General features: G+C 40.2%; 1 protein-coding gene across 5 annotated transcripts in view; it reads right to left on the bottom strand.

Annotated features, from left to right (window-relative positions):
- Positions 1-5,797: 5,797 nt before the first annotated feature.
- The window catches only part of MAP3K19 (mitogen-activated protein kinase kinase kinase 19), a 38,552-nt gene continuing 19,553 nt past the window's right edge, over positions 5,798-24,796 (bottom strand). Inside the window, exons 5-10 of one of the 5 annotated variants that reach the window (XM_077747850.1) lie at positions 23,917-24,167; positions 20,006-20,049; positions 15,817-18,261; positions 13,371-13,520; positions 11,586-12,283; positions 5,798-6,171 (exon numbers count right to left, since the gene is read on the bottom strand). In XM_077747850.1, coding sequence (XP_077603976.1) covers positions 6,105-6,171; positions 11,586-12,283; positions 13,371-13,520; positions 15,817-18,261; positions 20,006-20,049; positions 23,917-24,167 — 3,655 coding nt within the window. In that variant the 3' untranslated portion in view covers positions 5,798-6,104. The remainder of the gene's footprint in view (positions 6,172-11,585; positions 12,284-13,370; positions 13,521-15,816; positions 18,262-20,005; positions 20,050-23,916; positions 24,168-24,796) is intronic. The other 4 variants (XM_077747853.1, XM_077747855.1, XM_077747852.1 and 1 more) reach the window with 4 other exon arrangements.

Below are 24,796 nucleotides of genomic sequence, written 5' to 3'. Positions count from 1 at the left end.
CATCCTTTAAAAGAGTGATTCATTTTTTTAGTTGTCTTTTCCCTAGATCATAGTTTTGTTACCTTTATGCAGAAGCGCATTGCATAGAAAGGCTTTACTTCTACCTCTTTAAGTAGTTTTCCAGTATTGAGCTGAGCCCCCCTAACTATTTGCCTTAGCTACTTTAAAATACGCTTTCAGAACCAAAAAGCAAAAAGGAGTGTTTATTTTTTCACGGAGATGTTCTCGGAGGCCTGCCTAACCAAACTAGTGCTGATAATCCTTTAGTGGTACAACCTTGCAAAATGTCCCAGTTCCTTCTTGTTGAACCTGAGGTTTGTTGCTTAGGTTTGTCTTTGGAAGCGGTTAAGTAAAGGTGCATCTTGGTCTTTCTCTGCATGTGCAGATGCATTCTGGTTAGAATTGTTGAGTCCACATTTCTTCCATGCTACGTGAGAGGTGCTTGCATCATTTTGTACCAACAGGTTATAATTAGGGTAGGAGACCTTATATTTTTGTCCTGCCCTCCTCCAGCTTAAAGAAATGACTAGTCTACTTCAGAGAACCAAAATTTAAGTATTTTTGTTAGTTACCAATTGCCTTGCCTTAAAACATTTCAAGCACATTTTTTGGTTATATTTGAGAATTTAAATTGCTGATTTTTATTCTTTAATCAACCTTAGAGAAAAACCGCTGCTTGCCTATGCATCACTGTTGTATACTGTAGAATTATCTTTGGTTGATCAGATATTTTAGGGTATTTTGCATTTACTATGGAAATAAGGAGGGTTGTTATGAGTGTTTTTTTTTTCTTTTTACATGGTAGTGTCCTTAAAGTAAGATAGTTATATTCTCAAGACACCTCATCATTCCCGAATTTTATCTAGTCTGTGAGCAGTTGTTTCTTGCCTAGTATTGTGTACTTTTAAGATCTCTTTGCTAAGAAACATTTAAGAGCTCTTGTGGAAGAATGCTTGATTTAGCAGTCTCTTGCTCAAAAGGCTTTCTGGGGAGGCAATAGGGTTTGCTAACTGCATTTACAGATGAAGGATCGGTTAATCCCATGCCCAGGAAACTTGCATTAACTGAGCTAACAGAATGACGCTTGTTAATTTTGTGTGCCCATGTGTTTATGATAGGTGGTTTAGAAAACAGCACATTCTGTTTTTGGCCTCCTAGGGTGTGAAGTTACGATATCATTGTATTAGTTTGAGAATTCACAATTACGTTAATATCTGGAATTTGACTGCTGTAAACTGACATATGTAAGTCAAGTAGAAGTTTGCTTGTTTTGTAAGGGAAGTTTACCTTGGAAATGTCTGTCTGTATAACAGATGATCTTGCCAGTGGGACTGGAATGCTCAGTGTGTGAGGTCTGATGCCACACATCCATTTTTTATTCCACAGTGTTGATTTGTGCACAGCCAGCTTCTGCTTCTGTGACTCCGCTTACTCTGGTAGTTTACTAGTATCTATTTTCACCTGAGAGATTCTTTAGACTAGGTTGATATAAGTAAAATACCTTGAAGGTTGTGTGGCTAGGAGTAATTCTATTTTCATAAAGGTGAATTAACACATTCGCTGTGATCTTTTAACCCCAAAGGAAATTCTGAGGGCTAATTTCCTTTATTTCCAACTTTTGGGAGGAAGCCTCACTTAGAATTTGTTTAGTAGTTGGTTTTAATTTGATTGCCTGTTGTTTGTTAAGTAATGAGTATACTTTCTTTTAAGGTGTGTTTTTCAAGTGGCTTTACTTGGTTTGAAAAACTTGGGATTTTGTTTTCTGAATGTACCCAAAACCCCCAAGGACTACTGAATAGGGTGTTTGCTAATAGAAAATCCAAAACAGGAATGTGTATGTGTGGCATGAATTTGATTAGTCATTGAATTTCAGCTCCGTATCTATTATGAGGAATTATTAATAAAATACGTTTATTGAAAATGTCAACCCAAGGCTCTACCATGTCGTTAATGTGAATCAGGATAATTTTCAGTCCCTGAGAAATACGGGAAATAAGATATTAATGTAAGTTTCTCTTTATCTGAGTAACTTCATAAATCATCAGGCAGTGTGTTCTTTCATTCAGATTGTCCATATTCTAGTCTCATACCCACCACTTTGATGTCCTTGGGTGCATTAGTTGACTTTGTGCCTTGATTTCCTTACCTACAAAGTGTACCTATTCATAGGGTTGTGAGGCTAAGGTTTGGGCTATCAGGGAAGGCTAAGTAGAATACATGGCATTGAAGAGAATTTTGCCAGAAATAGGTAAATTTTAGATATCGGAGGGAATGAGGAAGCCCAGTCCAGGTGTATCTAACTTGGGTGTGTATTAAACTACATGCCTGCTGTTTCCAGAATTTGAGTTTGTTCTAAATTCATACTTGCAATTTTCTTGGTTAAACTGTTGCATCAACTCCCCAAAAAGCAAAGAGGAGTTGGAGTTATCTGTAAGCGGAATTCTCCATGAAAAAATGTTTATTCATTAACTGCTTTATTACTGCTGCCCTCTCTAACTCCTTGCGTTGCCCATGAATTGCCCGTACCTTCTACTTGAAAGTGAAGCCATGCAGGATAGATAAAAAGGATGTAGATAGATAAAAAGCCATGCAGGATAGATAGAAAAGTTACACTCTCAAAATGCATCTGAAGCCTAAATGTAAAATAAATGTTTTGAAATCAATTAAAGAAGAGTTGTCTTCATCTTCTGTTGATAACACCAGTAAGGACGTACTGTATTAGCATATAATAAGTTATATGAGTTTTATTTAGAGACATTACAAAATCAGTTAATTCCACTTAACGTTAATAATTCCATTTTTGTAATTCATCCTACTCCATTGTTTGTTTGGGGGTTTTTTTGCCCTGCTGTTTTTAATATAATGAAAAAATTATACATTTTTGTTTTAGCTCTGGTATATGACCTGCCTGTTTCCTCTCCCCGACACTACCTCCTATGGCAGTGAAGAGCCTCACTAATGAAAGGGTTTTTATTTTATTGGCATGAAATTAAGAGCTTTCAGACCTTATAGGTGTCCAGGCATGTACCCAAGATCAGTTTGGGGGTGGTGGTTTTCGTCTTTCAAGGCATAATCCGAAGGAGTGGTTGCTCTAGTGATGAACCCAGTGGTAGTTTTGCACCAGTTTGAGAAGTCATGGCAACAGGATAAAGTACTTTAGCGTTTCCTCAGATTTGTTTGCTATTCCAGTTTTTTACTCTCTTTCTTGTTAATTTTGTTTATCACCAGTAAAGATACATACTGTCTACATTGGGTACTTTTTCTTTTTAAGCTTATTTATTTTGAGAGAACGCGAGCAAGGGGAGGATAACGGAGAGAGAATCCCAAGCAGGGCCCTTGCTCAGCTCAGAGCACAATGCGGGGCTCAAACTCATTAGGGTGAGATGATGACCTCAGTCAAAATATAGAGTTGGGTGTTCAAGCGACTGAGCCACCCAGGCGCCTCTGCCTTGGGTACTTTCAAGTTGACAGAATCCCCTGGAAAGCTGTTTTGTGAGCAAGGTTCTACATTACATAACTGCTTTAAGCTGAATTGCAAATGCAACAAGTGTGAGGACTGAAGATGGCCCGGTAGGTGATGGAGGCTTTCGACTGCTTATTGAGCAGATTATGTGACTTTTATCTTGGAGCTATTCATTACTTTATAGAAGGCCCAGGACTGCTGTAGTGGTCATGCAGGAGGAAATGGATAATGGAATACTGTACTCTCCCCAACCCCATACTCCGTAGCTTGCTCTTTTCCACTGTGGCATCTCTCCTCAGCCACTGAGAAGACGTCTGCTGTGTGAGGGCTGAAATAGGTCACATGTAGGAAAGTGCTGTAGAGTTGGAACTACTCTTAGAATTTTACCTGAGGAGTTTACATTTCCTTTGGTGGAGCTTGGGGCCCAGGGCATACAGGAAGATTTAGTACATAATGACATATATTTTTGAATATGATTAAAAACTTAGGGGCGCCTGGGTGGCTCAGTCGGTTAAGCGTCCGACTTCGGCTCAGGTCATGATCTCCCAGTTCGTGGGTTCGAGCCCTGCGTCGGGCTCTATGCTGACAGCTAGCTCAGAGCCTGGAGCCTGCTTCAGATTCTGTGTCTTCCTCTCTCTGACCCTCCCTCGCTCACATTTTCTCTCTCTCTATCTTAGAAATGAATAAAACTTTAAAAAAATAAATGAAAACTTGCATTATGTGTGGTGAAAAGGGAGATGGTCATAGAGAGGAAGGCAATACTGTTGGTAAGTGAAAAATGAAAAGCTTTTCACACCATTAAAGTAACCAGATTCACTAACCAGACTGGTGGAATTTGTTATCAGCCTCCCAGTGGGGTTTTCTCTGAGTAAAACTTGATGTAATTTTACTTATAAACCACACATCAGGGAAAGGACTGTAAAGTCACACAAATCTAGGTGGCTGTCTCAACTTCCACCTACAAGTAGGATGGCCTTGAGAAAGTCACTTAGTTCTCAACCCTATCTCACTAATAAAATGAGAATGATACTACAAACCCAAAAGGGAACCAGAGCTTTTTTATATTAAGAGCTCAGTAAAGGCCCTTCCAGCCACTACCTGTCTGCACTCCCAATCTCCTCAGACCTTCCTCCTCCCAAAGGAACATAATAAAGGGAGCAAACATCTGGGCAATAATAGCATAATCCGACCAGGTATGTCTTAAGCACAGAAGACGTTAACAAAATGATATTTTAGGCTATGTTAATATACAAGAGAATAAGGGACCTATCTCTTAAATTCTTACCAAATATGAGAAAAGAACTGTCCAAATTGGAAAGAAGGAAGGCATACCCACAAAGATCTATCTAAACATGTTGACTAAAGTAAAATCTTATCTCCACTTTGACTGCATTTCAGTTACTTCTCAAAAACTTCTGAAGAAGCAGCTTCATTTTGACAGTCTGACAGTTGGTGTTGGAATACACCTAAAGTTAGTTTGTAATTGTTCCACTTTAAAATGATAGCCAGGGGCGCCTGGGTGGCTTAGTCGGTTAAGCGTCCGACTTTCGCTTAGGTCATGATCTCGCGGTTCGTGGGTTCGAGCCCCGCGTCGGGCTCTGTGCTGACTGCCAGCTCAGAGCCTGGAGCCTATTTCAGAGTCTGTCACTCCCTCTCTCTCTGACCCTCCCCTGCTCACACTGTCTCTCCTAGAAATAAATAAAAAAATGATAGCCAATACAAAGATTATTCTATAGAGAGCTTCCACCAACAGCTCTAAACTAAAAATGTTTAGTCCACCGACTTAAAACAAAGCCTTCTAATAATTTGGACAAGTTGTCCTCTCTTTCTGGTGAGGTTTACTGTTGTTCTGAAGATGGAAATGAATGACCTCAGTGGAAATGTCCATTCAAGTGAAGTTGATATGCTGACCCACACTCCCCCTTACCAGATCCAGCTTTTATTCTTCTAGCTGGCTTAGGTTTGGCTCATTCTAGATGTGGATGTAACTTAATTGACTCTACAAATAAGTGAAGTCTTCAAGTCATACTAGAAATCTCAGGGGAATCAACCTGAGTTTATGGGGCCACCATGAATAGTTATAGCTTTTTATAGGTAGAAACTTAGTAGGAATTAGGGGACTCTCTGGGAATGAAATGCCAAGCTCTTCCTGTTAACTTTGAGGCTCCTGTAATCTACAAAGATTATGGCTAAAGTACACAGAATCTAACATCTCTCCAGTCTTAATTTATCACTTTCCTCTAGTTTCCAAGAATTGTCTTTACCTGCCAAGCAAAAAATACACAATTTTCTTTTTACAATTTATTTTACAGACATTAAAATTGACAGGCCAAAAGTAAAAGGAAGGATAACAGAAGGCAATAGAGAATGTATTCCTGGATAGTCAAAACTGTAAACACTGCAATAGGTTTTTTGTTTTTACTGTTTAAGAAAATGTTCTCATATACATGGGTAACCATACCTGAAGCTTAAGACTAACATTTGACTAAAACATTTTAGTTAGTGACACTGCAGGATCTGGTTAAATTGGGTTGAGTTGTTTTAACAGTAAGAAAACAAAAGTCCTTTAACCATCATTCCCACAATGAAGCAATCACGGGGTATATCTATAATGGAGCTGGAACGAAAAGTTGATGTATATTCAGTGACTTCTCATCAAGAAAGAGTGCTTCAGGAGCTGGGCAGCAGAAGGTCGCTCGTGCTGGTCTCTAAGAAGGGAATAGTATGTTAGAAACAGCACCCGATAAGTGCCTCCCAACTGGACCTACTTGATTCAAAATGCCAACTTAAAAATGGAAGTACAAGGGTGCCTGGGTGACTCAGTTGGCTCAGTGTCCAACTCTTGATTTCAGCTCAGGTCGATATAGCCCTGCATGGGGCTCGGCACCTGTTAGCTCTTGGGATTCTCTCTCTCTCTCTGCCCTTGCTCTGCTCACCCACACACTTTCAAAATAAATAAATAAACTTAAAGAAATGGATCCACTTACAAGTGCTCAGGGAAATATAAATAAAAATAGAAGCACAGTCTTGGCCAAACAGACTTGAGGTGAGTCCACACTTCAGTTTTGGTCCGTATGACCTTACATAAGTGACACAAGGTCTTCTCATTAGTAAGATGGAGATAATAAAACCTAACTCATTGGGAGAGTTAGATAATGCACATACAGGTTTTGAACAGTGTCTGGTACATAGCAATAGCTCAAAAAGTAACTAGGCCCTACTTTTCCATTTTACTTTTGTTCAATTTGGGGTATAACTTACACAGTAAAATTCACACTTTTGGATGTACAGTTTAATGCACTCTTAATTTGCATTAAATTTACATTTAAAGTGTAGAGGCATTGGAATCCAGAATTGAAAAGCCTTTAAAAAGGAGGGATGCCTGGGGGCGCCTGGGTGGCTCAGTCGGTTAAGCTTCCGACTTCGGCTCAGGTCATGATCTCACAGTTTGTGGGTTCGAGCCCCGCGTCGGGCTCTGTGCTGACAGCTCAGAGCCTGGAGTCTGCTTTGGATTCTGTGTCTCCCTTTGTCACTCTACTGCTCTCTCTCTCTCTGTCTCTCTCTGTCTCTCCCCCCCCCCCCCCCCCCCATATAAAAAAAAATTTAAAAAAAAAAAAAAAGGAGGGATGCCTGGGTGGCTCAGTCAGTTAAGCATCTGACTCTGGCTCAGGACATGACCTCACAATTCATGAGTTTGAGCCCCACGTGCATCGGTCTCTCTGCTGTCAGCACAGAGCCCACTTTGGATCCTCTGTCCCCTTCTTTCTCTGCCCTTTCCCTACTCGCTTTCTCTTTCTCTCTCAAAAATAAACATTAAAAAAAAAAGCTATTTTTAAATGTTTATTTACTTTTTGAGAGAGAGAAAGAGTGTGAGTGGAGGAGGGGCAGAGAGAGAAGTAGATGCCGAATCTGAAGCAGGCTCCAGGCTCTGAGCTGTCCGCACAGAGCCCGATGTAGGGCCTGAACCCACATACTGAGATGATGACCTGAGCTGAAGTCAGATGCTTAACTGACTGAGCCACCCAGGTGCCCCTAAAAACAAAATAGCTTTTAAGAAGTAGACATTTAAATGTGTTTTGGTTTAGGGGCACCTGGGTGGCTCAGTCGGTTAAGCATCCGACTTCAGCTCAGGTCATCGTTCTCACTGTTCGTGAGTTCTAACCCCGTGTTGAGCTCTGAGCTGAAAGCTCAGAGCCTGAAGTTTGCTTCCGAATCTGTGATTCCCTCTCTCTCTGCCCCTCTACTGCTTATACTCTTTGTCTCTCAAAAAATGTTTGAAAAAAATGTTTTAATGTTTTGATGTTTAATTGAAATAATCCCATTGGGGCACTCTTGGATGAACATAAAATAACGGGAGACAGACACTTAGTACTATTTTGATTTAGGTTAGTTTTGGGGCGCCTGGGTGGCTTAGTTGGTTAAGCGTCCGACTTTCACTTAGGTCATGATCCTGCGGTTCGTGCGTTCGAGCCCCGCGTCAGGCTCTGTGCTGACTGCCAGCTCAGAGCCTAGAGCCTGTTTCAGTCTGTGCCTCCCTCTCTCTCTGACCCTCCCCTGCTCACGCTGTCTCTCTCTCTCTCCTAGAAATAAATAAAACATTAAAAAAAAATTTAGGTTAGTTTTCCTCAAATCAAGCTTTTGCCAATGAACTAGTCAATGAACCAGTGAACCAGTCAATAGTTATCTGCAAGGACCTATTAGAGAGGCATTATTTTGGCTAAATTGGTTATCTTTTGATAATCTGTGCGAGGGGGATTACTACCAGGAGTAGCCCAGGTGAAAATGGACATAAAAATAAAGTAACTATAAATCATTTTGAAATAAAAGCCCCCCCCCCCTTTTGGTGGCCCTTTCTCTTATCTTGAAAATATGCAGAAATCTCCCCTCTCTCCAAAGATTCTTTCCTTTACATGGCCAAACTCAGTGACTTTTTTCAACCTTTATTATTCTAACGCCTTACTCTCTGTCCCACTGCTCTCTAGAAATTGCCCTCTTAAAATTTACCATGATCTTCTCATTACCAAGTTCAATGAGTTCATCCTCCTATCACCTCTAATAACATTTGAAGCGTTCACTACCCTCTCCTTTCAAAACAATCTCTGCATAGACTTAGGGGAAACTTCTCTTGGTTCTCCTGCCTTGGGTCAACTCCCTTCCCTCCTTTCTTTCCTTCAGCCATGTGCTAGGCATAATGCCATGAAGGTTGTTACTTCTCCCCTATTTTCAAAAACATTTTCCTGAGCCCTCTTAAATTGTTCACAACTATAGCTACCAACCTTAGGATTTCTAAACGTGTACTTCCAATCTTCCTTGCTTTCCTGAACTCCAATTCCATAGCTTCGAATGTTTCCTTAAATGGTGGATCCTCTGGGGCACCTGGGTGGCTCAGTCGGTTAAGCATCTGACTCTTGATCCTGGCTCAGGTCATGATCTCAGTTCCTGAGACGGAGCCCCACCTGGGCTTCAGCACTGAGCATGGCCCTGCTTGGGATACTCTTTCTCCCAATCTCTCTCCTTTGCCACACACCCGCATGCCTCTTCTCTTTCTCTCTCTCTCTCAAAATAAACATTTTTTTAAGTGGTGGATCATCTTCAATCCCCTCCCCTGCTCCTCTTTCACAACTTTCTACTATTTCTTCATTATCCCTACTCAAAACTATGCAGCCTTATCAGGCCCCATCACTAAGTCCTGATTCCCCTTCCCCTGGAATGTTTTGGAACTCTTCTCTTCACAGTTCACACTGCTTCTACCACAAAGCTCTTGATTCCTGCATGGCCTTCTAGTCTCAAACAGCCTCCATTTGAGGTCCTTTGGTACACTGCCGTCTGACCTCCCTTCCCAAAGTCCATTTTCTTTATGGCATGATCTTTCCCAAATTCATTGCAGTCCCCTGCTCTTTGCTGCATGTTGCAACAAAGCTAAACTCCTTGGCCAACTTCCCCGAACTTTCAACCTGCCCATAGGAATACCCCCTCTACTCCCCAAAGTTCATTTCTGTTCTATTCAGGCCTTGTTCCTTCTGAAAACCTAGTCATCTATACTTCCGGATCTTTAAGAATGGCTTCTCCCCACTTTATTTCTGACTATCCACACCTCCAAGGAATACTGTCACAGGGCAAGATTCTAGAATCTTTAGGGTCTTTTCCATAGAATTTCAAAAGATAATTTTATGCTTGTATGTGACACTAATTCGGTAAGATGTATTAGTAGTCTCCCAAATAGTTATTAACTATGGAGCCCTAATTATGTACCCCATACTCTGCTAAGTAATTTACATATACCAGTTCTGTTAACCCTCACAACAGCCCTATTAACTGATCCTTTGTGGTGTGAGTTGTTTATTTCTTAGTTTATGAAGCAATGGTTCAAAAGAAGAGTCATAAAAAAGATTTCACCCTTTCTCTTTAAAGCTGTGTGTGTGTGTGTGTGTGTGTGTGTGTGTGTGTGAGTAATGATGACTTGAAAGAAAATGAAAATAGCATGTAGTTTCAGTGGCTCAATAATAGAGAACTGTTCAATTCAGAACAAAGCAACTATAGTAGTCTTAAGAGCTAAGACCAATCCTAAAACTAGTACTGGTTCCTATGACCTTTCTAACAGCTTTACATTTCTTTTGTGAGGTTTATTTTGGGTGAGCAAGGGGGTAGCTCTGTGCCTGGGGCTCTGTCCATACAATCCATGCTGGAACATGTCTACATCCAGGAATGCCCAGAACTGGAGTATGAAGTATGTATTCCTGCCTTGGCCTATACAATGCCCTGATATCAACCAGAACACTCTGACCCATGTGCTGGGAGAGAGAGAGTCTGCAGAGAGAGGCACATCTTTCAGCAGACAGGGAGAACTGTGGGTCCTGAGATTCATTAAAAAAGAGAAAAACCCATTTTGCAAGCTGGGAGGCACTAGAATTTTTTCATCTAGGAATAAGAAAGCACACGTCTCAGAAAGCAAGAAATTATTTTATGTCTCAGGCCGTCCTCACCCTGTACATATGACTAAATGTTGAGCCTCACCAGGGGCACAGAGGCCAGGTGGGTGGGCCCCAGCCCCTCCCTCTACTCTTTAGCTATCTCCCTCATCATACACATACAGTCATACTTTAACCAGAGCCATCCCTCCGCTTCTATGTTTTATTCTTTTCATTACAATTTCATGTGAGTAAAGAGTGTCTGGTCAAGTTGAAAACCACATGAGTGGGTAATCTCTAAGGTCCCTTCTAACATTTTACCCAAAATTTTATTCCATATATACTAGGGAGCATCAGAACAGGAAAAAACAAGCAACTTTCCGGGGGTTTTCTGCTTCCCCAAATACTCCACACACATGATGCATGAAAAGCTTCAATTAGGTATTTGTTCCTTTGACTCAAAATGTTTCCTTTCATTTTAAATGCAAGTATTTTGGGGGCAGGGGGACCAATACATTAAACTTGCCAGTCATCGATCAATTAATTCATATCAATCCCTCACTATGAATGAATTTCTCACATACTTTCCCGAGAGCTGGTTTTAGGAAGGAAATGAGACACTGGTTCTCGGATAGGGAAGGCAGCTCAGGAAAGGGAAATTTAAGGACAGGCAATGTCATTTCACCATGACCAGTACCTGGGAAGATGTCCCTCTCATAGCCATGTTCATACCCCCATTGATTTGGGGAAGTATTGTCTGTCCCTGATAAGTACTGTCAAACATTTAATTAAGGCACTTCCTACTTGAAGCATTACTCCCATACCCTGATGCAACGAGGAGCACAATCACCCAGTATGGCTAATTATCAAAATCACTCCCTACTTGCCTTCTTTGTGGGCCATAAATTTCAGGGGAAATGTCAGCAATCTTGGAATCTCTGGGGATTTCTCTTCCTCCTGTTTTCAGTTTCTTTTCTTTTTAATTTTTAAAATATTTTGTTTATTTTTGAGAGAGAGAGAGACAGCATGAGCAGGGGAGGGTCAGAGAGAGAGGGAGACACAGAATCTGAAGACAGGCTCCAGGCTCAGAGCTGGCTGTCAGCACAGAGCCCAATGTGGGGTTCGAACCCACAAACCGCGAGATCATGACCTGAGCCAAAGCTGGAGGCTCAACCAACTAAGCCACCCAGGCTCCCCTGTTTTCAGTTTCTTACCTGGTCAGGCACACACGCACAAAGTCCACTGCATTTTCTGAGAAGTGTTCTGGCAAAGGAGGCATCAGCCCTCGGTGTGCTCCAATGTAAAACATGGCTGCCATCCTGTCCATGGAAGCCAGTGGAGGCTTCCCTGTGGCCATCTCAAACACAGTGCAGCCAATGCTCCAGACGTCCGACTTCCTTCCATATCCAGACTCATTGATGACTTCCGGGGCCATCCAATATGGAGTCCCATGCATGGACTTAAGCATGTCACTGTGGGTGCCATTTAAGCCAGCCCAAGCCAAACGCTTGGCACAGCCAAAGTCAATTAGCTTTATTATTCCAGTTGGCATGAGCATAACATTATTTCCTTTGATATCTCGATGCACCACACAGTTCTCATGGAGATAAGCAACACCTTGCAAAATTTGTCTTGTATATTTACAGAACACCATCTCAGGCAATGGCCCAAAACGGTTTATAATACTAGAAATTGAGCCACCAGGAACAAACTCCATGAAAATGCTTACGATGTTCTCTTCCAAGCATGTCCCCAAATAGGCCACAATGTTAACATGTTTCAGTGCTTTGAGCAAATCTACTTCTTCCTGTAGTTTCTGGTATTCTTTTTCAGTAGCTAATTTGTCAGAGGTATCCAAAGCCACCTGTTTTACAGCTATTAGTTGTCCTTGGCTAGTAAGACCGCAATATACCTAGAAGCAAACCTTATTATCAAACATAAGTGATAGAACTTGTTCACAAAATCCCTTAGGTGACACTTGTCTTTCCCTTCTCCTCCCAAACCCTGTCTTTCTCTAAGTTGATTCGTCCCTATCTAAATGCAAAGTACTTAAGCAAAGTCAATGAGCAAAGTTTCAGTGAGGCCAAAATGGGGATGAGAAGCATGGTCAATGGATATCATGATGGCTTGGAGTCTAGTGGCCTGGATTGGCTAGAATCCGGGCTTTACCATTCCCCAGCTATGTAACTTTGGGTAAGCTGTATAATTGGCTTGACTTCAGTTTTTCTCATCTATAAAACGGGAGTAATAATCCCTCACAGATATCTACATGACTACACTGGCAAAATCCCTCACCAAATAAATGAAACAGGGCTGTTTCAATGTCAAAGCTCTAAGGAGAGAAAGGAAGTCAGGTCCTCGGGCAACTTGTCAGTGATCCCATCATATGTTTTCAGTGGTTTCATGTTTTCCCACCTTCTCGCTGATATGTCCCCAGCTAGAAATATAACCTATCTTCTCTGGGGATCAGTCTTTTTACTGATCCATGTAAATACTATCTAATGTGCTAGGACCTTAGATGGTCTTTCATGCAATTCAAAAAATGTAAGGAACAGCTTTTGTTATGGCCACTCAGCAATGAGTCTCCCAACTTCTGGTAACATCCTAAGCTGTTGAACAATTAGACATCTTTCCCACCGGACTCAGACCCAGGAGAATGAAAGACTAGAAATACAATGGTCATTGTACCACCACATGAACCCTGAGAATAAGACCTATTAGGAGAGATACAAAGAGGCCAGACCCTGGTAACATGTCTGAAATCATGAAATCACCTCTGCCCAGAGCCAGACCTACTCCAGACCCTTCAGTTACATAATGCAGTGAACATCCTTTTCCCTGAGCCAGTTTGGGTTGGGTTTCCTGTTACTTCCAACTGAAAGAGTTCCAAGTAAAAGAGCATAGAGGGTGGGAAGGGTGCACAAGAGGATTAGGGAGGAAAAGGCAGGTCAAGGAGGAGTAGGGATTTGGGATTTCATCATGTTTCCCATTTAACTTACTGTGCCATAGGCTCCCTTCCCAAGGACCTCTCCCTTAGTCCACAGGATAGATTCTTCATACTTTAAGCTATTTTCAGAAAATGTCTTCTTTTCATTTGAGGTAAGAAATTTCTTCTCCTTGTCACATATCCCGAACCCATTACTATATCTCTGGGACAATGAGACAAAAAGAAAAGTCATTGGGGTAGGGAACGGGGCTGCAGGGTAGAGTCTTCCTTTCTTCTAACTTGGGACCAACTAGAGAAAGCCAGATATGCACCCACTAAATAATCATATATGATACCACTTGTTAGCCTGCCTACAGCTTCCCCATGCCAAGAGTCTTCAATCAGGGCATACTAAAGCCTTCCCATTAGATTTCCCTTAGATTTGCTGCTAAGAATCTTGCCCACTCCTCTGCCTGCCTTTGAGTCTCTGCCAAATACAAGTGATGGTGGCTGACTCTTTAGCTATAGTAAGTTCTGAATAACCTTTGTTTGTTCTTCAATTATTTCCACAACACAAACATACAAACACACATGCAAGCCTATATGCATATACATACACATATACACTTATACACAAACACGTACAGATACTCTCTCACCCTCTCTCTCTCACAGCCTCAACAAGCAGGTCTGGTGGTCAAGACCAGCTGCAATACACAGAAGGTCCATGGTCAACGGAGAATCTGCAGACAGGTGTATCAACATCACATAGGAGCTTGTTAGACATGCAGAATCTCAGGCTCCAGACATACTGAGTCAGTGTCTGCATTTTAACATGATTCCCAAGTGATTTGCATTCACATGAAACTTTGAGAAGCTCTGCTTCTCAACAAGAATCTCTTTGAAGAACTTAGACCATGTTTTCCAATTGGTTGATTGGACCAGAAATGCCTTGCTTTGATCTCTCCACAAGTTCTTAAAATGTCTGATGGTGACAGAGACATGGTGAGGCCATTGGAAGCAGGACTTCCTGCAGGGTCACCTTCATCATGAATGAAAGGGGCATTTGGGTTCCTCCTCCCTATCCTTTCATTGTTTCTATCCCAACTAAATTTTAAGGACTGCTTGGGGAAGAAAAGGCTGCAAAAAGTCAGTTTTGACCTCATCATTGTAGGATGAGGTTACAGGCTGATGATATTTAGTAGCTTGTTAGGTTTTCTTAAATTTAAAATGACAGGGTGGTAGACTCATCGCTGACACACAGATGTCCACACACATATCCCCATTTCCTACCAAACCTGGAGGCCTCCCTGGATCACTCTCTACCCCCAGAAGAGACCAAATTCACCAGGAGGACAGGGTTGGCATTCCAGGACAAAGAACAATCTCACTGTGTCATGATTAAGGGTGTGTGCTGGAATCAGAATGCCTGTTCCCACCACTCAGTGACTGTAACTTTCTAAGCCTCAAATTTCTCATCTGCAAAATGGGAACTTGTTATTACCTTTAGTACTTATCTCAAAGAACTGTTATGTAGCATATAAAGAAGACAATATAACATGCCTCACTCCTACATGGTAAGTTCTCAATAAACCTAGTTATGATATAACTATATACCTTATGTATCCTTTGATAAACTATCTAAAATAATTGTCCCTGATCCTGATATAGTGTCATACACACTGAGTCAGTGTTCAATAAATTTCAGCTAAGCCTACTGTTTCTGTCTTGAAAATCTGAGTAGGACAGGAGGCTCAAGTATTTCAGCGAGAATTGAAACAAACAAAACAAAACCCAATGATCTGTTGATATTCTTCTTCCCCACACCCACTTCCATGCCAAACAAACTTTTAAAACACTTCTCAGGATTGTTGCTTATCTTCCTAAGAGCAACGGCTAAGTTTTGTTCCCCATCATGTCTCTAGTTCTTAGCCCAGTGCCAGGAATACAGTAACCACCAATGATATTTTTGTGTTAAAGTTTTCATATTTCATGTCTTCATATGTTTCTTGGAATTAGGTGGTGATCTACTCCAGGAGCTATATTCAGTTCTTTCTATTTCACACACCACCTAAAGCAATGCTTTACCCATAATTACCTCTCTGTATTTATTGACTGAACACATATTCACCAAACAAAATATTGACCTACTTTAAATAAATAGTTTTGCTGTATTAATGTACCCAACGTAATTCCATTGCAGTGTCAGGCTAGCTGAACTCCAGAATGAAGGCAACATAATGAAACATCTTAGCCTGCAAGTCAAGTAAACTGGATTCCAAACTTGCAACCAGACAGTGAGACCTTGACAAAGCTCTTTAGTTGTTTAGGGTTTTGGATTCTTTGTTTGAAAATAAGGAGTTTTGTTTGTTTTTTAATATAATTTATTGCCAAGCTGGTTTCCATACAACACCCAGTGCTCATCCCAACAAGTGCTCTCAAAAATAAGGAGTTTGAACCAGACTGTCTCTGAGGTCCCTTCCTGTCCCTAATGAATCACTGATTCTATTTATACTAACCTGTATTTTAACATTGGTTGTCTCTCCGCCCAATTCTTGTGTGGTTTGTCCTCTCCTACTGAAGACAAGATTTAGGTTTTCAGGATCTGTTTCATTTGCCATTATTTGGCAAGAGGCGTTACCTCTCTCGTCAAGAGCTAATAGTTCTGCAGCTAGACATCCTAATAGTTCATCTGTCAATTCATCATTCTTTACAGAATCCAGAATTTCTTGTGACATTGAATTTGCATAACTTAAAGTTTGTCCAAATGTTTGATATGTAATTGATTCATTAGCTAAACTATCATGATCCAAAGAATGTGCCCAATGTTGATATGCTTGGGAAGATGCACTCTGTTGTTTCTCTTGGAAAGAGAAACTCATAAGTCTCTCAGACTTATCTAAAACACTTTTGAGCCCTACATCATTAGTTAAAATTTGGTTGGCATCTATTTTACCAAGAGATGCTGTATTCTGCTTTTCTTGCAGTACATGCTTGTTGGAATTCTCACTGGGCACTGCCCAGCTGTTTTCTGAAAGGACATATGGGGTCTGGTGATGTAGTTCTTCAAGTTTCTGCAGATCTCTGAGGCTCATGGCAAGTATTTGATTGTTAGAAATATCTCCTTCATCAGCAGACTCTTCCATAGAGACTTCTTCAACAGTGGACAAATCTGAAACAGGAATTAATTCATTCTGTTCAGTGGACCGTTCATGAGGCAGAGCCAAGTTCAAGGACTGAACTTCATCATTAGAAGAGAGAAAGTCATTTCCTGAAGACTTTATCTGCCACTCTGAACCTGAAGTATCATCACCATTTTCAATGTCTTGTAAGTTGCTACCTACAGCTTTGTAACCCTTTCCTTTAGAAATTAAAATTTTGTTCTTTTGTTTAATGCCAAGCGAAACCTTTGTGGGTTTAACATGTGGTCTTTTCTGAGAAAATCGTGTTCTGCTATTGCCACTCCTCTCACTGTGTGAAGATCGACATTTATTAGTAATACATCTGCCAGATGGAGCTGAGCATATCTCTCGATAATATTTGCTCTCATGACGTTCAGCCTCTCTCATGTGACAATAAACAGGGGTCCCAAACATTTCATAGATTCCAGGCCCATTAGCAGTTGAATTGATTTCTTTGAACATGTCACTATACTTAAGATCTAGGTAATTTAGTCTTGGCTCTGTTGGTTGAGCAGAGAGAGGAATAGAAGACTTTTTTATTCCTGGATTCTTACCAATGCAAGGAAAAGATTGCTTTTTAGGTTTCAGAGCCCGGTAAGTTGATTGCTTCTTTTCTGTCTGTGGCATTCTCCTCTGAAACTTGGGTGGTTGCCGAGGTCTGGGGTCAACAAGCTCCAAAGCAGGGAAAACTGGAGTTTTTATGCTGGTTTTATGTATGGTAGGCTTAATGGAACCTTCAATGGAAATCATGAAATTCTGGGGTGTCCTATTACTGGTCTTAGTCTTTGACTCCAACTTATTTCTGGGGTTTTTCATCTTATGCCTGTCATTTTCTTGATGTGCAAGGATATTGAAGTTATTGTTGCTAGGAAGAGTGCCCTTTCTTTTTTGGAGGCTTGGTTTGGCTATTGCTGGTTCCTTGGAAGTTTCATCTCCAGGGAAAGTGATGTGGATAAGAGGCACCATCCCATTCATTTCCGCTTTGGTTGCCTCTGCCACTGACATTTTTATGTTTGTCTCTGTGCATCTCGGACCTTGTGGGAGCTTTTCAATGGGGCCATCAGGGACTACATTGGACAAACTCTTAAGGACAGTATACTCTTCTAAAATATGATTTGGCTCAATTGCTTTACCTTTATGTATTGAAGTACTTTTTAAGTCAGGTTTATCATTTCTAGTCAATTCATCCTGACTTAGAATATTTTCTGAAAGCTGGTCTTCTTGGAACTTGATTGGCATGGTACATCCAACTTCAAAATTTATAAACAAGTTTCTGGCTACTGAATCCTCTTTCTTTCCTGATGAAAGATGTTGAGAATTCTCTTCTGCTTTTCTCATTTCACAACCAAGGCAGTCAATATCCACTTCCCTATCTGTAGGAAAACTGCTTTCCTTACAATTCTCAAAGGACACGAAAGATTGTCCTTTCTCAAAGTGAGAGACTGCAGTTTTGTCACTTCCTTCTGTTTCCTTGGATTTCCTGTTCTCCATCTCCATGTGTTGTCTGTGATGGTTAGCCTTCCAAAAAGAGCACATGTTTCTGGACCAAATAGAGCTATCAGAGGACCTGAAAGTCTGATCCACAAACACCTTAAACAGAGCTTCTTCCTGCTTGTTTGATGGTCTAAACTCATCAGATTGACTTCTGGGCTCTGACAGCTTAGGTTTGCAAGATACAAAATTCAGAATATTTCTCTCTCTCTCTTTTTGATCCTTGTGATTTTGGGGGACAGTATGAAGACCAGGTTTCATGGGCAAAAGTGATAATGGTGGCAGAGGGAACTAAAAGGCAAGAGAAAACACTAATGAATGCAGAAACATACATGCATATCATGTTAATCGGTTTAAAGTAATTCAAAGAGATTCTAAGATTCTCTTTAGGTGGGGGCTATCTAGAGATACAAGGCTATCCTAGAGATCTCAATTAAAAAAAAATAAAACCTCATTCCCAGTATTTTTGGTAAAACAGTACTTTTAAAAACCAAGATTACTGGGGGCACCTAGCTGACTCAGTCAGTAGAGCATGTGACTCTTGATCTTGGGGTCATGAATTCAAACCCTACGTTGGGTATAGAGATTACTTAAAAATAAAATCTTTAAAAATGAATAAATAAAAAATAAAACCCAAGACTATTATAGATATAAAGATTCATGTTTATATATTCAAAATAAAGGCCCTACAATGTAAACATTAAAATTTAAGATGAGACATTTTATTTATCTTTTCTTTTCCTTTTCCTTTCCTTAGAATTGATCTAAGATTTTTTAATTCCCACTTAGAACGGCTTAAAATTTCTGTTACATTTACCTTAACGATGATCGTTGGCTTACGGACTAACTCAGAATTTGTATCTGGAACACAACTACTCCATACTGTTTTGCTGAACTGCTTTGTAGGGGTGTGATTATAAACATGCCACACCATACACTTGAAAGTTAGCAACCCTCAATGGTGTTACTTCATCCTCCAAACTACTTTCAAATTAAGTTAGTTTTTGTTACCATTAACCTCTAGAGGTCAGTGTAACGCAATATATATAATTCAGCTTTCTGCTCATTAAGCTATAAACTCTTAAGTTTTTTCCCATTGTGGCTTTTTCCTGTATACAGATTTGATATCTAATTATATTAGAATATTTCTTAAATTTTTAAATGTTTTTATTTATTTCTGAGAGAGAGAGAGACAGCGTGAGCAGTGGAGGGTCAGAGAGAGGGGAGACACAGAATCTGAAGCAGGCTCTAGGCTCTGAGCTAGCTCTCAGCACAGAGCCTGACACGGGGCTTGAACCCATGAGCCATGAGATCATGACCTGAGCCAAATTCAGACTGAGCTACCCAGGCGCCCCTATATTAGAATATTTATGAGCATGGTAATTGAGAACTATATGTTCACTTTTCATTGTATTGCCACCTGTGTGTAAGAGAATAGGAAACTGACACTAGAGATTTAGGCATTAGAAGTAGGTAAAATGCAGTGTAATCTCCCAGTTTTATTGCCATGATGATCTTCTATCACTGCAAAATAACTTTGGAAATAAAGAGAGATTCTGCCAGTGCCTAAATGTCTCCCTAGTAGCAGCCATTATTTTTTTTCAAGGCTAATAAACTGCCTTTTACAACACTAAGCAGGACTCATGCACTTTCTCAAAGGCTCATAGGATACAGAAGAGGCAGACAGCTGAGAGGTTTGCAAGAATCTTTCCAAAAGCTGTACTTACTAATAAGACAATTAGGAAAATCTTTCTACCACTGGAGAAAATTTTTACCTAATTTCTAGACATGTTAAAAGAAGACAAATTAAAATATGTCTTAAAAAGTTACTCACCTCATTATGTAGAGAACAGAAAACAACCCAGAAAAGATATGTACATGGCAAAGAATAACTCTCCCAGAAGTTATTTGTGACTCTACAAACTATATGTTGTTTTCCAAGCTGAGGATTTTGGTTCTGAGTTCTTTCTCTATCAAAGATAACAAAAGTTCTTGGTTTTAATTCTTAAGTCAGAAATGCTAAAACTAATCTTACCTCAATTCTTCGGCTACTATACTTCATATCAGAAGTAGAAAACTCTATAACAAGAAAAAATAAAATAATTAGATACTCTTAGTAGTAGAGTGAATACAGTCAGCCTTAAGCCCAGAGTTTGGAGATGGAGTGATCTTGGTGCTAAGGTCTGAGGAAAAGTTAAAATTAAGAGTTTTTCCTGTTGTAATCCATATGGAGTTGGATATAGAATGATTACACGAAACTTTAAGCTACTGCCACTGAAGGGGTTGCTATTTTACATATAATGTTGTCTTTTTTTTTTTTTAAGTTTAGTTACTTACTTGAGATGGTAACCTGAGCTGAAACCAAGAGCCAAAAGCTTAACCGAATGAGCCACCTAGGCACTGCTATAATGTTGTCTTTTATATACGGTTGACCTTGAATAACACAGGTTTGAACTGTGTGCATTCACCTCTATGTGGATTTTTTCAATAAATACAATTCAGTACTGTAAATGTATTTAACCCATAATTTTCTTAATAATATTTCCTTTCCTCTAGCTTCTTTATTGTAAGAATACAGTACATAATACATGTAACATACAAAATATGTGTTACTTGACTGTTTCTGTTATGGATTAGGCTTCCAGTTAACACTAGTAGTTAAGTTATACATGGATTTTCTACTGCACAAGGTCAGTGTCCCCAATTCCCACATTGGTCAAAGGTCAACTGCAAATGTATATTATATACAACACTTATGTACATATGTTTATGTTTGTATATTTACACTTACACTCATACTCATAATTATATTTATGTTTATATTTGTATTCTGGTAGGAATTACAAGCTTTCTGGACCATAGAGCAGAGTATTTATTACTCACAAAACAGCACAGCACTAGCTTCCCACACCCCAATTCTCCCCACAGGGCAACACAATGAGCACCAGATGTTTACCTGTGGGTAATCACCACAGGAGTGAACCCTGAAATTGTGAGACTCAGAAATTATATCAAGTGATTTGCACTCCAACTCATCCTTCTTTCCCAATAAAGAGAGATCTTTACTATGAAAGGTAAGCAAATATTTCCTGGAGAAAGGGGAAATGTGTTTCTGGGTTTTATAACTCTAGAATGTAAAAGAACAGCTCCTGAGGAAATAAATGTCTGAATCTCTCTGGAGCAATACATGAACTCTAATTTCTAAGACATGTTTATCATTCAATAATCTTTTAAACTAGTTTCCTAGCACTTTTTGTTCACAAAGCTTGGATGTACAGGCATGTGAAAATATTCACATATAACTGTCTCCCAACAGTTGTTTGAGCTCAAACATGAAATAGATCATAGATGGGATATACTAGGTAGTATAAAACCTGGTTGTTGTCCTCTTACCAAAAACCCCACCCACAACCACAGCTTGAAGTTGAAGCGAAAAGCTCCCATGTGTCCACATAGATAGATGAAGTGGGGCCAGTAGACAGTAAGTAGTGAGCTGAACTTTGTGCCAGAACAAAAGGACACATCCTTTTTTACCCAGTCCCAGGTGTTGTCCATCCCAGAAGGATAATCTAATACTGCTAGATTCTCTAATTGTCAAGAGAAACCAGAGAGCTTGAGACATTATGTGAAATTTCCCACCCACCCCCTTTTTTAAAGTGCTTTGAAGGCCAAACAAAATGTATCACAGGTCCATTCTAGCCATAGGCTGCCATTTTGAAATTTGACTTTGAAACAGACCTCTCTAACATGTAGCACAGGTAAAGAAGACATTCACAGGGGAACAGTACCTAAGAAGATACTAATAGGAAGGATTCGAGCACTCCCCTTGGCCACAGCTAGCAAAGGCACCTCCCCACAATTCTTTTGCATTTAATCAACAAACAATAATTGAGTGCCTAATGAGTGACTGAGACTGTTCAGAAGATGGCAACACAGTTGTGAGCAAGAAAGACACAATTTTTGCCCTCTAAGGTCATATTCTAGAGGTTGAGGTTTCCTTGTTGAAAGGATGCCGCAAGTTAATACCAGAAATTCAACTGAAGGGGCGCCTGAGCATCCGACTTCTACTTAGGTCATGCTCTCACACTTGGTCAGTTCAAGGCCACATTGGGCTCTGTGCTGTCAGTGCAGAGCCTGTTTGGGATTCTCTCTCCCTCTGTCTCTGCCCCTCCCTTCTTTTTCTCTCTTTCTCAAACTAAATAAATAAACTTGAAAAAAGAAGAAATACAACTGAATATAATGTATAATTGGGTGCATATGTATAACCTGATTTAAAAAAGAAAAAAAACCTGGGGCGCCTTGGTGGCATTGGACTTTGGCTCTGGTCATGATCTTATGGTTCATGAGTTCAAGCCCTGCATCAGGCTCTGTGCTGACAGTGTAGAGCCTGGAAGCTGCTTCAGATTCTGTGTCTCCCTCTCTCTCTGCCCCTCCCCGACTTGTAGTCTGCCCTGTCTCTCAAAAATAAATAAACATTAAAAAAGGAGGGTTCCCCTTTGAAAAAGAAAAAAACTTTCAAGTATTATAAATATTTGGATACATATTATCCAGTGTTGGTAAGAAATGACATGAGGTAAAAAGAAACTCAAACATTTCTGATGATAATGTAGAAGTGAGATCTTGGTTATGGGTAATTTGGCAATATAAGTGGAAAGCCTTTTACAATGTGTATGACATTCCAGTTAAAAGATCAAATGCACCAGTTTTTCGCCATTTCATAAACCTCCCTAAAATGATAGTAAAGGCAAGTAAAAAGGAGTAAATTAAAAAGGAAATTAAAAGCCCAGAGGATAAGACAACAGACAAGTCAAGTCAAAAAATTTTGGATGGTGAAAATTTTATGATGAAAAATAACTGATTAGCTGTCATGCTTCTCTGTTCTGCTCTGTGCCTGTGGGGGGAGAACTTGACAAGAAGTAAGAACTCCAGAAAGGAGCAGGAACTGATGATACCAGGTACCTCTGAAGGTGAGGAGGAAGCTAAGACGGACACCAGGGGTTGCTTGTAAACCTGCAGAAGAAGTAGTTCGCATATTCCCTGTCCTGCCCCATGAATCACGAGTTGCTCTTCTCCATTCCTGGCAGCTGGCTGGAAGTTTAGTTTCCAGAGAGTTTGGAACAAAGATGCTAAGGAGATAGGTATAGCTGAGAGTAGAAACAGGATGCTGGAGTGAAAATAAAAGGATTAAGTGAAAGCCTGCACATGGACAGGTGAGTCTCAGCCTTTCAACCCACAGTCAGGAGCTTGGATTATCCCTGCGTAGGGAAAACTAGCTAAGAGAAAAGTCTGTCTATGCACAGTGACACTTGGGGACTCCCTCACTCAACCATCTAGGTCATTCTATGCAATCTCCCTGGAGTCTGCAGCATGTTTTGGTGCTACCAAGAAACACAAATAGTTTATCACACAACAATAGATATGTGAGAAAAGTCTCTAATGTGAGAATACAGAGTATGAAACAAAAAGAATTCAGGAGAAACAAAGACAATAAAAAATTAACATGAATATACTTCATGCACCTTTTCTCAGGAAGCTACTGGAAATGTACCCAACTAAGTACCCTACCCGTACAGTTTCTCTGCTGTGCGATCTCTCTTATTGCAGTAAGCCAATAAATGTACCTGGTTGGACCACCAGTTTGTCCCCAGAGGCTTAGGCCAGTTGGTTTAGGACAGTAGTAAGCAAATAGCAAAGACAGCATTGCCTGGAGGGGAATGCGCTAGCTACTGATCAAGTGTTGGGCTAGAGAGAGTGGCCAATTCAAATCCTAGAGGAAAGCATCCTCCATGTGAGCCCCAAGATTCCCACAGGTAAACATCAACTAAATGGGAGTTTGTGGTAAAGATTTTTCAAACACTCAAGAAAAGGATAGGTGGTAGATAGATAGATAGGTAGATAATTTGTTGACAAAAGGATAAACAAATCACTGTAATTAAATGAACTCACCTTCAGATTTTCTTTGCTGCTCCTTCAGAAAGTGAGGAACATCTTCTCTGGCTACAGATGTTGAGATGCTTGGTTCTAAGCAAGGTCTTGGAAACAAAAAGCCCACCTTTGCATCACAGAGATCCTTGGAAATTTCCTCTTTCTTCTGACCCATTTTCAGTGTCTTTGATCGGAAGTCTAGCATGTGAATTTCATTTGGAAGAGAAACAGAATGTGCTCGTGCCCTTTCTCGATTCACTGGGGTTATCTGACTAGAAGGGAGGAGGACATGGTTTCATTCAAAACTCAATTCCCTGATTCTTCTGGATCTCTACTTCTCAGTCCAGACTGAGATCATGAGAAAACTTGGAGAACTATTTCCAAATGCTGCTGCTGAGTGGAAGTGCTGCTGTATTCTTGAAAGGACAAGACCCCTCTACCCTCCTACCCGCTCCCCACCTCATCTGCCTTCTGCACTCCACAGGTTAGTTTCCCCAGTCCCTATTTCCTTGAACAGAGAAATCAGATGGGCAAAGTGCAGGCATCAAGGATGCACTCTTTTCCTTCTCCAAAGGTTTTACCCAGCCCAGTACTTCTCAAAGTAAAAGAGAGTAAAGACCAGTTTAAAAATTTTCCAGTCCATTGTGGAATGCAAGTGTTGTAAAACATCTGCAATAAAAGTGAATTACCATAAGAATAAAGCAAAAAATCAAAAACATGAACATAAACCCCAAGATTTTTATTATCAGATCAGTAAACCTGGGATTACTTTGTCATATAGTAATACAACTCTTTAAATGTTTACATTTTCGAGTTCTTTTTTTTTTTAAATATTTTTATTTATTTCTAGGAGAGAGAGAGCGAGAGAGATAGAAAGAGACAGCGTGAGCAGGGGAGGGTC

The sequence above is a fragment of the Crocuta crocuta genome, unplaced genomic scaffold (assembly GCF_008692635.1).
Source record: "Crocuta crocuta isolate KB4526 unplaced genomic scaffold, BGI_CrCroc_1.0 scaffold427, whole genome shotgun sequence".
Taxonomy (NCBI): Eukaryota; Metazoa; Chordata; class Mammalia; order Carnivora; family Hyaenidae; genus Crocuta; species Crocuta crocuta.
The sequence above is the reverse complement of the archived record's forward strand: the minus strand, read 5'-3'. Positions and strand labels throughout refer to the sequence as shown.